This window comes from Theobroma cacao, chromosome 8 (assembly GCF_000208745.1).
Source record: "Theobroma cacao cultivar B97-61/B2 chromosome 8, Criollo_cocoa_genome_V2, whole genome shotgun sequence".
Lineage (NCBI taxonomy): Eukaryota > Viridiplantae > Streptophyta > Magnoliopsida > Malvales > Malvaceae > Theobroma > Theobroma cacao.
Window position 1 is genome coordinate 1,253,448 of NC_030857.1, and position 14,329 is coordinate 1,267,776.

The 14,329-nt window shown below is 37.3% G+C and overlaps 5 protein-coding genes across 6 annotated transcripts; 3 read left to right on the forward strand and 2 right to left on the reverse strand.

Moving 5' to 3' along the window:
* Positions 692-2,089, forward strand: LOC18591407 (putative pectinesterase 11). The gene is made up of 4 exons (XM_007017508.2): positions 692-1,075; positions 1,183-1,377; positions 1,482-1,717; positions 1,840-2,089. The coding sequence occupies exons 1-4, from the start codon at positions 692-694 to the stop codon at positions 2,045-2,047; spliced, it is 1,023 nt and encodes a 340-aa protein (XP_007017570.1). The 3' UTR covers positions 2,048-2,089.
* On the forward strand, positions 3,637-4,960 carry LOC18591408. Its single transcript, XM_007017509.2, has 4 exons — positions 3,637-3,826; positions 3,941-4,065; positions 4,192-4,322; positions 4,434-4,960. The coding sequence occupies exons 1-4, from the start codon at positions 3,775-3,777 to the stop codon at positions 4,567-4,569; spliced, it is 444 nt and encodes a 147-aa protein (XP_007017571.2). The 5' UTR covers positions 3,637-3,774; the 3' UTR covers positions 4,570-4,960.
* LOC18591409 (isoflavone reductase-like protein) lies at positions 6,687-9,235 on the forward strand. Its single transcript, XM_007017511.2, has 5 exons — positions 6,687-7,167; positions 7,255-7,389; positions 7,965-8,202; positions 8,506-8,709; positions 8,813-9,235. Exons 1-5 carry the CDS (start codon positions 6,985-6,987, stop codon positions 8,977-8,979), a joined length of 927 nt encoding a protein of 308 aa, XP_007017573.2. The 5' UTR covers positions 6,687-6,984; the 3' UTR covers positions 8,980-9,235.
* Positions 10,532-11,261, reverse strand: LOC18591410. Its single transcript, XM_007017512.2, has 2 exons — positions 11,065-11,261; positions 10,532-10,930 (listed from the first exon to the last, which is right to left on the reverse strand). Exons 1-2 carry the CDS (start codon positions 11,174-11,176, stop codon positions 10,731-10,733), a joined length of 312 nt encoding a protein of 103 aa, XP_007017574.2. The 5' UTR covers positions 11,177-11,261; the 3' UTR covers positions 10,532-10,730.
* On the reverse strand, positions 11,843-13,623 carry LOC18591411 (protein RER1B). Of its 2 annotated transcripts, none has more exons than XM_007017513.2 (4): positions 13,540-13,623; positions 13,006-13,390; positions 12,238-12,418; positions 11,843-12,123 (listed from the first exon to the last, which is right to left on the reverse strand). In XM_007017513.2, exons 2-4 carry the CDS (start codon positions 13,353-13,355, stop codon positions 12,070-12,072), a joined length of 585 nt encoding a protein of 194 aa, XP_007017575.1. In that variant the 5' UTR covers positions 13,356-13,390; positions 13,540-13,623; the 3' UTR covers positions 11,843-12,069. The 2 variants fall into 2 exon arrangements, with proteins under 2 accessions (XP_007017575.1, XP_007017576.1); XM_007017514.2 differs by having other exon boundaries at positions 13,006-13,381; positions 13,540-13,617.

Genomic DNA, 14,329 nt, shown 5'->3' on the forward strand with positions numbered 1-14,329 from the left:
ACAATTTGGACATATACCAACACCAATTAATAGCAGACGAAACCGGCGGAGCCATGGTCAACTTAACCATTCAAACAAAGATTACAGCCACCGGGTTATCGTAAGATGACAGAAACAAAGAATTTGAACCAGAAAGTACCTGATAAGGGTAGTTTCTAAGCTATCTCATGACTTCTGCAACATGGATATTGCTATATTATTATTGGGATTTAGCTGAGCTGAATCCCACTCATTTTCCCAATTAACATTTGTAACGTTTATCTCAAGCAGCCGAAACTATCAATTCCTTTCAAGTCGGGCTAAAGTAAACAAATGAAACATAACCTTTGTAATTACTTAAAACGAATTATGTGTCATTATAAGGTGAAATCAAGTAGAAGAATATAACAAAATCAAACGGCGGCCATGGCCTATCGAGTTCCTCCGAAATTTCTATTTGCCGGCTACTTGTGTTGGGGGCTACCCTAGCCTTTTCTGATCTTATGTACACACACGCTTGCTTGAAATTGATGTCTGTCACACTTCCATGGTAAGAAAACGGCCACCTGGTATGTATAAAAGAACAATGTCCACCATAATCTGTTCATAAACCAGTCTTAGTGTAGTTCATTTCTTTGGTTTACTTCATCACCTTGATCGAAAAACAAACCTCAGGATATACTATTTAGCTTTCGTTCCAAATTTCCTAACAATGGCTCTTGGTTATTCTAGCTACGCTTGCATCTTTTTCATGACTTTATTCATGTTCATGGCTAGTCATCCTCGAGCAGATGCTGCTGAAACTTCCACAGCCTTACTTATAAGCGTTGACCAATCAGGTAAGGGAGACTACCGGAAGATACAAGACGCCATTAACGCCGTGCCATCAAACAACACAGAACTTATATTCATATTGGTTAAGCCCGGCATCTACAAAGAAAAGGTTGTTGTGCCAGCCGACAAGCCCTTCATTACAATAAGTGGTTCAAAGGCAAATGCAACGATAATAACTTGGAATGATAGTGGGGATATATTTGAATCTCCTACCTTCACTGTGCTGGCTTCAGATTTTGTTGGCCGATACCTTACAATTCAGGTATAAATAAGATCCCTAACGTCATTGAATGTTAAATTTTCATATTACATATTCACTTGTAATACCACTCGTTAACCGGCCTTTTTTGTTTTATTTTTCATAAATAGAATACATTCGGAACTGGTGCTGGTGCTAAAGCAGTTGCGTTAAGGGTATCTGGAGATAGGGCAGCTTTCTTTGGGTGCAGTATTTTATCTTATCAGGATACGTTGCTAGATGACACTGGAAGACACTATTACAGCCATTGTTACATTGAAGGAGCCGTTGACTTCATTTGTGGGAACGCGGCGTCCCTTTTTGAGGTAAATCGTTCAGGAATCTGTTACTTGCCAATATTCCTATAGCTAGCTAGCCTGTCTCAGCGACCAATTTACATATGGATTTCTCTTGCGATTTTTGTTTTCAGAGGTGCCATTTGCATTCACTCTCAGTAGGAGATGCGGCTATCACAGCCCAACGTAGGGAGTCTCCTTCAGAGCAGACAGGGTTTACCTTCTTGGGTTGCAAGGTCACCGGCGTCAGGACTGCTGTACTTGGAAGGCCATGGGGTCCATATTCCAGGGTCGTCTTTGCCCTAACCTATATGTCTAATGTGATACTGCCCCAGGGATGGGATGACTGGGGAGACTTTGCCAAGCAAAGGTAACGATAATTTTAACAAAATTAAACAACAACAATCTGTTCTTTTCTTTCATTATTACTGTAAAAATTTGAAATCGAACAAATGGTTGACTATCTTTCCTTCTGGTTTCTTCATTCCACAGCACGGTGTTCTACGGAGAATACAAATGTTACGGACCTGGAGCCAATACAAAGAAAAGGGTTGAATGGTCACAAAAGCTGACGAGCCAAGAGGCCGAGCTTTTCTTGACAAAGAACATGATCGGTGGCAAGAGTTGGATCAGGTCTACCCCAACCCGTTTCAAGAAAGCTTCATCTGCCATTTCTAACAATTCCACTCAACATGCCTGATGAAGAACAATGGGAATATGTTGTTCTCCTACTTTCCTGAACCTGTTAGAAAATTTGTTCATGTAACCAGTGATTCGTTCATTTATTTATTATTTTAAAAATACTGTGATTTTCCCTTGTATCATTCATGGAGAGGAATAATGTTGATAAGATCAATGAAGCATCCATTAAGAAAACATTTCCATTTCTTTATTATTTTATTACAATAGCCAAGATAGCAGGTACTATTAAGATGTACTAGAGTGTAACCCATGCTACGCGTTGGGCACAATTTTTTTATATAAGAACAAAATATGAAATTAATTTACATTAATAAGGATAATTACTAAAAATAAAAAAAATAAAAATATCATTCACAAATTACATTTTAATGTTTAAAGAAAGGTTTTTAAAAGTCAAAAGAAGTTGTGATGATGTATTAAACTTATTTAAAATGAACTTGTTTATCAAATTTGAACTTGTTTAATCTTTCACAGTGCTATCATGTATAGGCAATACTATTACTAACAAGTTTATATAATGCATTGTTAGGATTTTTTTTTATTATTTTCTACATTGTAATAAAAAAAAGTTATAGAAAAGATAACATTATAAATGTAATTAGTAAAAAAATTAAACATTAAAGAAAATAACAAAAAATTACAAAAAATTGAATCTCAATTTTTTCTCAATTAAAAAAACTACCCATTCTTTTCTCTCAATTTTTTCTTTTGTTTTTTTTTTTTCTATTTTTTCCTCCCAAATCTCCCTCTCAACCCCGACTTACCTTTCTCTGATATAGATACGGATCTCCATCCCTTCTTTCTACCCTTTTCTTTACCGATTCCCTTTTTATCAAATTTGATTTTTTCACCCATTTTTTGTTTCTTATTCTTCTTTTTATTTCCACTTTATCCTTACTCTCTTTTAGTCTCCACACCTCAACTATAAAACCCTTCTGACCCAACCCATCACATGTCAGCCCCCAACCTAATCCTCAACCCCCTCCTCAAGACTCCACCTGTCAAAACATACAGATGTGGTCAGTCTCTAAGTTAAGATGTGGTAAAATGAAGAAGCCCTTTGGAGTTTTTTTTAAATATATGATAGATGGTATTACAAGATAATTTAAAATATACATGACGAAATCTTACTATCTATAGATATTAGTTAGATAACTCATCAAAAGAACCTGACATATATGTGATGATTGGACATTAACCTCGGACTCACAGCTAAATTTGCTGACTGTATACCAACACGATGAAACGTTTGTTTATAGTTTATCCTTCTGACTCCACGGATCTCGGCTTAGGAACTGGTATGTTAATGGATATGGAATGTCAATAGTTTGGAGTTGAACACTTCAAAGGGGAGATAAGAATGTCACAGACAAATAAAACCAAAACGCGTGCATCAGGCCCACAACTTTTATGAATCCCCCTGGTCTTTCCGCGGAGTCTGTGGGCAGCTAAAGACTAGAGTATTCATTTACAAGAGTTAGTGGAGAATATCACAATCAAATGACTAAATCATTTTTGTCACCACTTCAATAAATTGGCCGCTGTCTCCATTTCTACAGGAAAAAACATGTTCTTGAGGATAAGAACGAGTAAAAAGGCAGACTTCCCGACAGAAAACAAAGGAAAAGATAAGGCCCCACCACATATATAAAGGCTTTCTCGAGATATTTGCAAGGATACATAGTACTGTGTCTTGGTTCAAGCAAGCGAAAGATCATCAGCAAAATGGGCTCTCTAATGTCAGGATGGGACTCTCCTGTATCAGATCCTAAATCAGGTGACTTCAGTGAAACTTTTATCTGGTTTATTTTATCTGGCAAAGTGTTTCCATGGTGTTTTGCTTTCTGCTTAACCCTGTTGTTTAATTTCTGGTTGTGTGAAAATATTTCAGTAATACGCAAAAGAAATCGATCACTTACCAAGGAAGAGATTGATGCTTACTGGAGATCAAAGAAGAAAACGGAGGAAGAGCATCTTAAGGCTATATCTAGTCCATCGGATAGCTGCAGCCAGCTGGTACAGTTTTGTATAAAAGATTTTACTACTAATTGAAGCCTAGCCCCATTTTTTACTCATGTTTTTGAAAACCAGACATGGAAAATATGGTACTGAACTAGTACCTTATGATGACATCTATGACAGGAAATTCCATTTGAGAAGTATGGAAGACAGTATATGAGATCAAGCTCCATGCCTTTGCCCAATACAAAACAGAGTTTCCTGGATACGGACACAGAAACAAGCCTGGAGAATATCATAAAGAAAAACGGCTGGTGAGTAGCTAAATCTAAATCTTAGTTGACTCGTTACTACCAGAAAGCTTTAAGTTAAGAATTTTAGATTAATATACTAACATTCTATAATTTTACTGTGGACGATTTCAGGTGGACAAGGAGCAACTGGGCATTCCTGAATGAACCTCCTGTTCTTGAACGCCCTACCAACAGTTACACATCACAGTACCACATTGCCAACCTTGCAGCTTCGAAGCTTAACACAAATGCTGGAATCAGTACTTAATCTTTAGCTCCTAATCCTATCTTGTGTGGGCGTATTTGTATACCTAATCTGTATACTAAGAACCTTACTCTATTATGTGCTGGTGTGTGTGTGTGTGTTGAGTGTGTTCTAGTCTGGAGTCTGTACAAAGTAGTACTAAATGTAGCTGTATATTTTCAGGGGGATGAATCTGTCCCTAGTCTTTTGGCCACTTGATATTTCCTAAGCTTTCTGTACTGTATAGAGATTTGTAGGACAAGGTATTCTTCTAGTGATGACTCGTTTCTAAAACAAGAAGAATTATGCGAAATCTTGTCTGATTTCATTGTTTTTCACTGCAATGTGTGGTAGTTCGTGCATCAATGTATAAGTTACAATCAAAGGAAATAGAACAACTTACATCTGGCAAGAATCAGCTGTAGATTTTCTTCTGGGAATGATCACTGAGATTGGATCTTGTTACCTGGTGGCAATATTTTGTGCTGGGGCTTTGTTTCTGACTGACTGATTCATCTATCTCTTAAAATTCTCTTTGTCCCAGAGTGTGGTTCCAACTTCCATTTGTGTTGGTGTCAATTGCTCAACAACTTGGAAACATAAATCAAAAAGACACTAACCAGATTGCATGACTCTGCTCTGCAAGGTCCATCCTAAGCCCTTGGCTTTCTGTTTATGTCTAACAACAATCAACGAATCCATAATTTGGTTTGTCACTTGTTAATTCCAACAAGAACTGGAAACAATTGTACAACAAGAACAACTAGAAAACAAAGAGAAAAAGGCTGAAATTGTGTTGAAATCAAACCTGTGAGGTTCTCAATTTTTTTTTCTACTTGAAGAAACACGTCATGTCTATGCAGTCTAAATCAAAATGTTGAAATCCCAAAGGATGTTCAATCGCATCATAACCATCTTTATGTCATCACCAAGATAAGCCAACTATGTTGGTGAAAAGGAATTTCACCTTATGGACATGGAAGTTTGGCCTCTACGCTGCCTATCTCCTACTGCTAGGTATCTTTCTTTTTTCCCTTAATCATGATTTCTTAAGCCCTGGGCAAAAATGGTGGAGTCTTATCTCGTCAATTGTCAGACAATAATCAGCTGTAAACCTCGTTACCGAGAGTATAAAAGTAAACAAACTATGAGTGCTGTGGCCCATGCTGACTCAGTTACCCACCTTCTTTTGCTGAAGGTATCTAAAGATTAGGGCCCAACGCAAGGAGTATCAAGTGTAGGGCCATTGCCCATGCTTCGGCCGAGATGGCTTTGAGCTTTCTTCCAAAGGTAGCTTGCGACGCCAGCATAATATAATCATGGAAACAAAGAGAGGTGAACTCGTTGTCAGCCCAATGGACCAGAACAATGACCATGGGTCTATTTCTTCGCTTAATACAATCTTTGCCAATAACTTTTTCAACATTTTTATAGTACTAAACTGTTTTTGATAAAATCCATTATTTTTTTATAATAAAATTAAGAGTATCTGTAACTTTTGTTTGAATCTAATCTCTCATGGTACGCAGTAACCAAGCCAAATTATCGTCTTCATGGCACCTAACTTGATAAGGAATTCTTGGTTAATATGGACTTAGTGCTTTTTTTTAAAAAACTTGTAAGGTTAGGTTAGGTTAGGTAGCTCTTCTTTTAATTAGATTAAAAAATGGACAAATAATGATAATTAGATTATAAATACAAAGTTTAATCACTAAGTACACATTTATGATGTCATATTTTGTGGTAAAATGGTAGTATATAGATATTAATATACTAACCACAGTTCAGATATAAAGCTTTTTTTTTTTCTAAATTCTTTTGTAGTTTTATAAGTAGGACTGTTAGCTATTCTTTTTATTTTTTTTCTTTATAGGGCTATGTACCAATTCTTGAAATAGGCCATGAATTTCATCAGCATTTTGGGCCACATTCATCCGGCATCTAGAGTGTTCAATTTTTCATTTTTTTAGTTCCTTTTTGTTTCTCTTTGAAGCTACATTTCCTTTTGTACTTGCTCTTGAAGCTACATAATAAATTAAGTGAAATGTCAATGGTGGCCTTCACCGAACCCAGCTAGATCAACGGTGCATGGATAATGGAGACTTTTCAGGCAAAAGAGTGTCAATAACAAAGACAGCTCAACCTCCCCGTTTGCTTCCAATGAAGATTTTCCTGACGACAGGCCAACAATTTCTGCCGCTATGAGAATGATTTGTGGTGCGTAATTGGTAAAAAAAATTGAATTTCTTCGAACTACAGGACTTTGGGTTCCCATACCCGAGGATATTCTCGCCAATGCACTTCCCCTTTCATTTCATCCATAAATAGTGCTGCATTTTGGTCTGTTAAGCTCCATTACGGGGAAACACAATCCAAAACCTTCTCTGCTTACTTCTCATAGGCTGTTTCTCATTTCTGTAGCTGGAAAAGTTGTTCGAAATGGCCGGAAAGAGCAAGGTTTTGATCATTGGGGGCACTGGGTACATCGGGAAGTTCATTGTTGAAGCCAGTGCGAAAGAGGGTCATCCCACTTTTGCCCTAGTAAGAGAGAGTGCGTTCTCTGATCCTGTGAAGGGGAAACTTATTGACAACTTCAAATCCTTAGGGGTCCAACTGTTGTACGTAAGTATATATTTTAGTTCTTGTGTGTATTTCCTGGCTGTGAAATGTTCTGGTGTTTGATCTCTTTTGATGTTTTTTTTCATGCAGGGGGATCTTTACGATCACGAGAGTTTGGTTAAGGCAATAAAGCAAGTCGATGTGGTGATATCAGCCGTAGGTCACATGCAGATAGCAGATCAAGTTAAGATCATTGCTGCCATCAAAGAAGCTGGGAATGTGAAGGTTGGTGCTTCTCTGCTTGCTCATATTGTTCCATTTTCTCTTTTTCTAGTTACTTTACATACTTAAAGTCTGGTTTTTAATACGTCTTCATGGGATCCAACTACATGTAATTATGTAGAATTAACTTATCTGTGACTCAAAATGCACTAATGTTACACTTTCCCTGTTCGCACATCAGACTACTTCTGATACTCGCCAATCCTCGTATGTGAGGATTCTTTTGCTTCTTTTGAAAGCTGTTCAGCTTGTTTATCTCTTTAAGAAACTTCATCAACAAATTTGCCTTTCAAAAGAAAAAACTTATCTGTGACTCTGCTGATTAAACAAATTAATTGATGAACATTATTGGGATGCATAATATTCTGCAAATTGCTGAAACCAAGAATGTATACATAGTGATTCATTTTTAATACATTATTTTGGTGGAATGGACCCTCTTTGTACTGGTTTTGATTGTCAAATTGTCAATGGAGTAGATAATCACCCACCCTGGTTGCATACAGTAGTAAAAAACTAGCAACAGTGCAGTTTTGTTGGTATTCCATTCTAATGGTGTTTTCTTTTTATTTGGACAGAGATTTTTCCCTTCGGAATTTGGGAATGACGTGGACAGGGTTCATGCCGTTGAGCCAGCAACATCAGCATTTGCAATGAAGGCTCATATCCGCCGTGCTATCGAGGCTGAAGGAATCCCTTACACTTACGTGCCGGCTAACTGCTTTGCAGGCTATTTTCTTCCTAGTTTGTGTCAGGCAGGAGCCACTGCTCCCCCTAGAGACAAGGTCGTTATCCTAGGGGATGGAAATCCTAAAGGTAAATAGTGTTTATTAGCTCATCAATAACCCACAAGAGACAAGGTTGACATGCGGTACCTCTGCTGATTGCTTGTGAATTATGCTAACTTCATTGCTAGAAATAACCCTTGGATTGATCGAAATGGAAATGGGTCATTGTAGTGAGCTAGAAAAAGGAAAGGAAAACAGAGCATCTGTTCCTGGAAAAAAGAAAATAAAAGAAATCCTGAGGACTCGATCAGAAAGTTTTGAAGGGCTTAGTTAGTTGTAGACATTAAACAAAGCATGTGTAATCACTATTTGCATCCTGTTCTGCTTGCAGCTGTTTTCAACCATGAAGGTGACATCGGCACCTTCACCATCAAAGCTGTTGATGACCCCAGAACATTGAACAAGGTCCTCTTCATTAGGCCTCCTAAAAACACCTACTCACTTAACGAGCTTGTTGCCCTGTGGGAGAAATTGATTGGCAAAACCCTTGAGAAAACTTATGTTCCGGAGGACCAACTCCTCAAACAGATCCAAGGTTGGTGAAATGCCCTCTTACTTTTGTTATTGTTATTCCATTTTCAAACGTGAAAGGCAATGTCAGTTAATTGGTGTTGTTTGGTATTCATCAATTCCTGCAGAGGCCCCAATTCCAATCAATGTGGTGTTGTCAATCAATCACTCAATCTTTTTGAAAGGCGATCACACCAACTTTGAGATCGAACCATCGTTTGGATTCGAGGCTTCTGAGCTGTACCCTGATGTGAAATATACCACTGTGGAAGAATACCTTAGTCGTTTTGTTTGAGAAAAGAACCTTGAACCGTGGCTCTTCTTCTTAATTAAACTAAAAATAATCTGTTCGCCAACGAGATTTATGGAGAGTACTAGAGGAGAGTGTGTGTATGTTTGTTCATAAGCTTGTTACTACTATCATCCCACAGATTGTGAACCATGCTGCTCTTCTAAATTTTCTATAAAACTAAAAGCCGCTCTTGTATTTACTTCCTTATATAATTTCCACCATAAGCATTGAGTCCCAGGACTGTAAAATTGCCTGAGTATGCAGAAGGGTGTTACCCTCTTATGTTGGTCTACTCAACCAAAACATGAATCATGATACAATGCTACCCTTTCTTTTGGCATCTAACCCAGGACTTCAAAAGCGAGTAATTCATTTTAGCAATGGAAAATGAGCATTGGACCATCATTCATTGTCCTGCAATAGATCTCTAACACTGGGTCTTCAAGGAGCGTTTGTGGGAGCCGAGTCTATCTAAATAGAAAGAGATGGTCTGATTTCTCAAAGCCAAACCAACCATTTCGCACGGTTCTCTTGATTTTTTCAAGTTTCAATAGGATTAACAGGTCTGTGAACGTGCTGACCACTAATGGAAAAACAGCAGATTATGGCCAGCAAACTTATGGTCTTAAGAGGTTTAGGGAGTATTTTATACATTATGAAGAGGTACTCTAATCCAATTTAATAAGCTAAAGAAACCCAATTGATATAGCTATCTTCCCCCCCAAAAAGATTGTCAAACATAACACCGAAGCATCTAATAAATCAAATCTAGCTACCCCACGTTTTATACAACAACATGCAATTGTCACAGCAAGGGCCTCGAAAGAAGTACGCAGGGTGTTTCAATCTCAGGTCGGGTAAATAAAGGGATCTTGGAAAGCTTATAAGGGTGTGGAGAGAAGGTAATGGCTTTGTAACACAATGCCATACTTGTTTATGTAATTAAGATTACCCTTTTAGTAATACTTTTTCTCCCCTTCTTAACTTTCATCTTCAATTCTCAACTCTTTTAATGAATCCGTTCGTGCAATAATTACTAGAACCAGTGCTGCTCGTGATATGGAACGAAAGACAAACCTTGCAGCTATCTGAATTCATCCCACGGCACCTCGTGTTCCAACAAGAAGATTCCTGATTATTAAAGAGCGTATGGTCCCAATGGTCTCTGATTAACAAAATATATCTCGAAAACTTATTTCGAATCAGTAGTTATGACTTACAAATCATCTGTCAACTTCTCCAACTAATGTTATTCTAGCAAACTTGGACAATTCGGACTAGGACAAAATCAGCTCGGCAGCTCCTATAAACGAAGCTGTCAAACATCCCCTGTTTTTTAACCATTAATTGTACAGTATGTCTTTGAAAGTCTGGTAAAATGAACTGTGCCATATCCAGGAGACAAGCTGCTGCTTGAGAAGTCTGAACTTGTCTAACATAAGAAAATCCTTCACCTACTCTACCCAGTTTTTCATCATCAAGTTATCTACCTCTACCAATCAACTTCCACGATGAAAAAGCTTTCGGGAAAATAAATAAATATGTAAATTTTTGTGCAGTTGCTATCTGTATACAAGGGTAAGATATTTGCAAGTTTGCCCCTCTCATCTTCTTTTACATGTTTTCTTTCAGTAACGACTTGACAAACTTAAACCTGATGAACTTGAGTTCTTGAATTAAAGGATTTTGTTTCAAGTATCAGGAAAAGGTGGGATGTGCAAACCTACGCTTTCTTGGAAGGTTTATCATTGGATTTAGCTGACCCTGATAAGCAGTCCCATTGCTTTTCGGAAAACTTTGCTGACACAGCTTTCAAGTTCCTGAAGCCAGCTCCAATTCTGGGTCCCAGTTGTGGCTGCTGCCTCCAATTGAGTCGAAGATTTTGTTGCATTGCTTACTTGTTTCACTCCATATCCAATCATTTTTCTATTCTTTATTCCCTCACTTTTCTGACCTGCAAAATATAAAGCAAAAGAAATCAACGATAAAAGAAGGGAGAACTGCCAATCCTTCAACCAGAAGCAGTATCAGACGTGAAAACCAGGTTCGAAACAAAGAAAATAGTGGAGAAGAGTTTCCAGCTCTTACCATTAAACTCCAACTCGGGTTTGGAGGACTCTGACCAGAGAACAAGGGTAGGGGTGATAACTGTGAGAGCAGCCCAGAAGAAGAATATCACGACAAAGGTTCTCCCTTCCATTTTTTCAAAGGAACCCTGATTCAATTTTTGATTAGTTGTTGAGAGAGCTTTAAAGTACCCTTTTTGAGAGGGAAAGAGACTGACGCAAAACCTTTCACAAATTAGCTGGCCATGTTTAAGGAGCAAATGTTATTATAAAACTTAATATTAATATTCAAATCGTTATATTCTATCCCTAAACTAATCAAAAGTCAGGTACAAACAACAAACTCATGGAGATTACTCTTTGTTCAGTTGTTGGAGAGTTGTTATTTCAAGACGTGTGTGCATGATTAGGCATCCATCTGGCATATCATCCTTGGGTCAATTTTCCCCAAGGCTGCCCCTGCACTCAGTTTACAACTACCATGGAGAACCTGATAATCGACAATAATTTAAGCTTCAAAATACTGAGTTATCAAGCTTAAAAGATTCCTGAGAGTTTTTCCTGGTGGCTGGTCCATAACAAACGGCAATGTAGCATAGGCCTACCCTTGTTTATACCCATCCAACAAAGCCAATACCAGGTCAACAAACAACTATGCAAGCAAATTATGGGAGAAATAGGCTAGCAATATTATTGGCAGGATCGCCTTGGGGAACCAATCATTCGCTAGAGAATTAGAAGGAAGTTGTCTTTTGATTAAGAGTTCATATGCTATGGTCAACCAATGGAAATAAAGAAGATGCAGGGGAAAGCAGCCATTGATTTCTTTATTTTGAAATTTGTACGACCAAAACCGTAATTACATTGCAAGAAGCTTAAAAGAAAAAGAAAAAGGAAAATACAAATAAATTTTGGTACAAAGTCGGCCATGCATAGCGAATTAAAACAGAATCCCCAACATATATACGTGACTGACAACGCTTCCTTCTAGAATCTAAAAGCATGAAAGTTGGAAAGGCTCCAACTTTCAGTCCATCGTAGAACCTAAGCCCCTGGCAGTGGTTTTCTTCCCAGTGTACCTCTGTTGAAAGCCACAAAGGAACAAATTAATAGGATATTCCAAATTTCAAAGGAGGGAGAGTGAGGAACAGCAGAATCAAAATATGGTGATTAGAACAAATTCCCAAGCTCTCACCTGCTTCCCCATGCTGAACGGGACGTATTTATACTTGATCATGTGCATTAGCTGACGCTTCATCGTGAGGACAAACAGAACAATCCAGTAGCAGAGTAATATGGGCCAAAATACAGGAACATCAAATACAGAAAAGAAGGTCATCAAGAAGGCCATGCAGAGAGCCTTTGTAATGGAGTACCTGAAACCAAAAAACCAAAGAAAAGCAAGTCCTCTTTGAGCCTGCATAACTAAGGGAAATTCCATGACCAACGAAAAACAGAACAGACAATGCACAGAACAATTTCTACCAAATCCAGTCTCCTCGCGTCACATACTACATGCATATCTTATGCATTCATCATTTCATCTTCAGCTTGAAACATGTTCATGCAATTTGTAGTATTCTGATGATCTGATTACTAGTTATCAACTAATCCGGCGGTATGTTCATTAGCAGAAAACATGATCCTATGACACTGTATAAATATACTTGCTCCAAGGTCCAATTGTCTCAGTTTATAACTGTGAAAGACCGTAATCAATCAACAACGACCAAGTTTCTTAAACATCTTTCAAGTTACACATATCAAGAGCAGAACCTTGCAAAGAATTTGATATTAATAGCAGAAATAAGATGCTCCCAACCTCCCCATTGAATTTTGCATGTCAGAACATTCAACATGAAATCATAGATTAAGAACTGGCGATGCAAGACACCGACCGAAGATAATTCATTGATCAAGACAAAGTAATTCCCAAATCGGAAAACGGGATGCATTAGATTACCAAAACTTGAACTCAGGAAGCCGGCGGATGAAAGGCTTGAATTCATCGGAGTCTTTAGTAGGCAATGAGGCTCCATCCAACACCTCGAGTTCAGGATCAACCTTAGGCGACAAGAAACCAATTAACAGATTCAAGATGTAAATTCCGAGGCCATAGGATACGATGTAAAAGCCTCGCAGGACGTAAACGCGTAGAACGTAAATGGCTGCAACGGCAAGAGTTCCAAGCCACCTTTCGGCGAGATGTGGCGTGGAACGATCCAAATAGTACTGAAATGTCCTCGAGAAATCGTTCTTCCACTTCGCAATCGGCGCCACCGCCGTGGCAGCGTCGTCCCCCAATGATTCCATTTGAAATTAATTATATAATCTAAAATCTAATATCCCTAAGAAAAAAGAAACAAATTATGGATCATAATTTAGAAAATTAATATTAAAAACGTAGGAAAATTACTGTTTCAATGGAAAATTATAATCAAAATGTTAAAAATGTGAGGGAAACAACAAGTAAAAAGGAAAGACAATCACGAATTACCTTTGATTGAAGATGTAGTTAGGGTTTAATTACAGAGATCTAATGATGGTAAGAAGTTTTTTTTATGGATCTGCTGAATTTCACGGAAATAAGAGACAAGAAAAGGACAAAATTGCAGGCAGTTTACGGTTAAACGGGTTGTGCCGCGCGTATTCATCAAAATCATCGCGACGACGACGTTTTGGTTAAAACATGCCCACTTCACCCATGTTTTGCTTGATTTATCCTTTTTTTTTTCAACGTGCTTATTTGTTTGCTTAAAAAAAATTAACATTAAATTTGCTATTTTGTGTATAGAAAGGGAAGAAAATGGAAGCTCCGTTTGGTAATCAGATAATAATTTTTTGAACGAAAAATTTTTTAATAAAAAAATTTTCTTGAAACGTTTAAATTGTTGATGTATAAATGATTATACAAAAAAGTTTTTTTAATGTTAATGATTTTTTTTTATTTTTCTATTGAATTTCAAGTTCTTTTTTTTATTCCGTTTTTATCCCAATCAAATTATGAGGAATTCCAAAAACCTTGAACCCTAATAATTTCCTATGATTATCAAATATTTTAATGTTTAATTAAGACCTTATTTATAAAATCTAGGGCTCATTTAGTTTAGAAAATATTTATCATTTTTAATTTAACATGTAATTACGATAAGTTAAATAAATAAATTGTGAATTTGGAAAATATGGATTCCCAAAGTAGTTAAATAAGTTGGAAACCCAAACTTAGTTATTACTCTTTATTTATTGAATATATATAATGTAAAAATGAACTTTTTAAAAGAAAAATA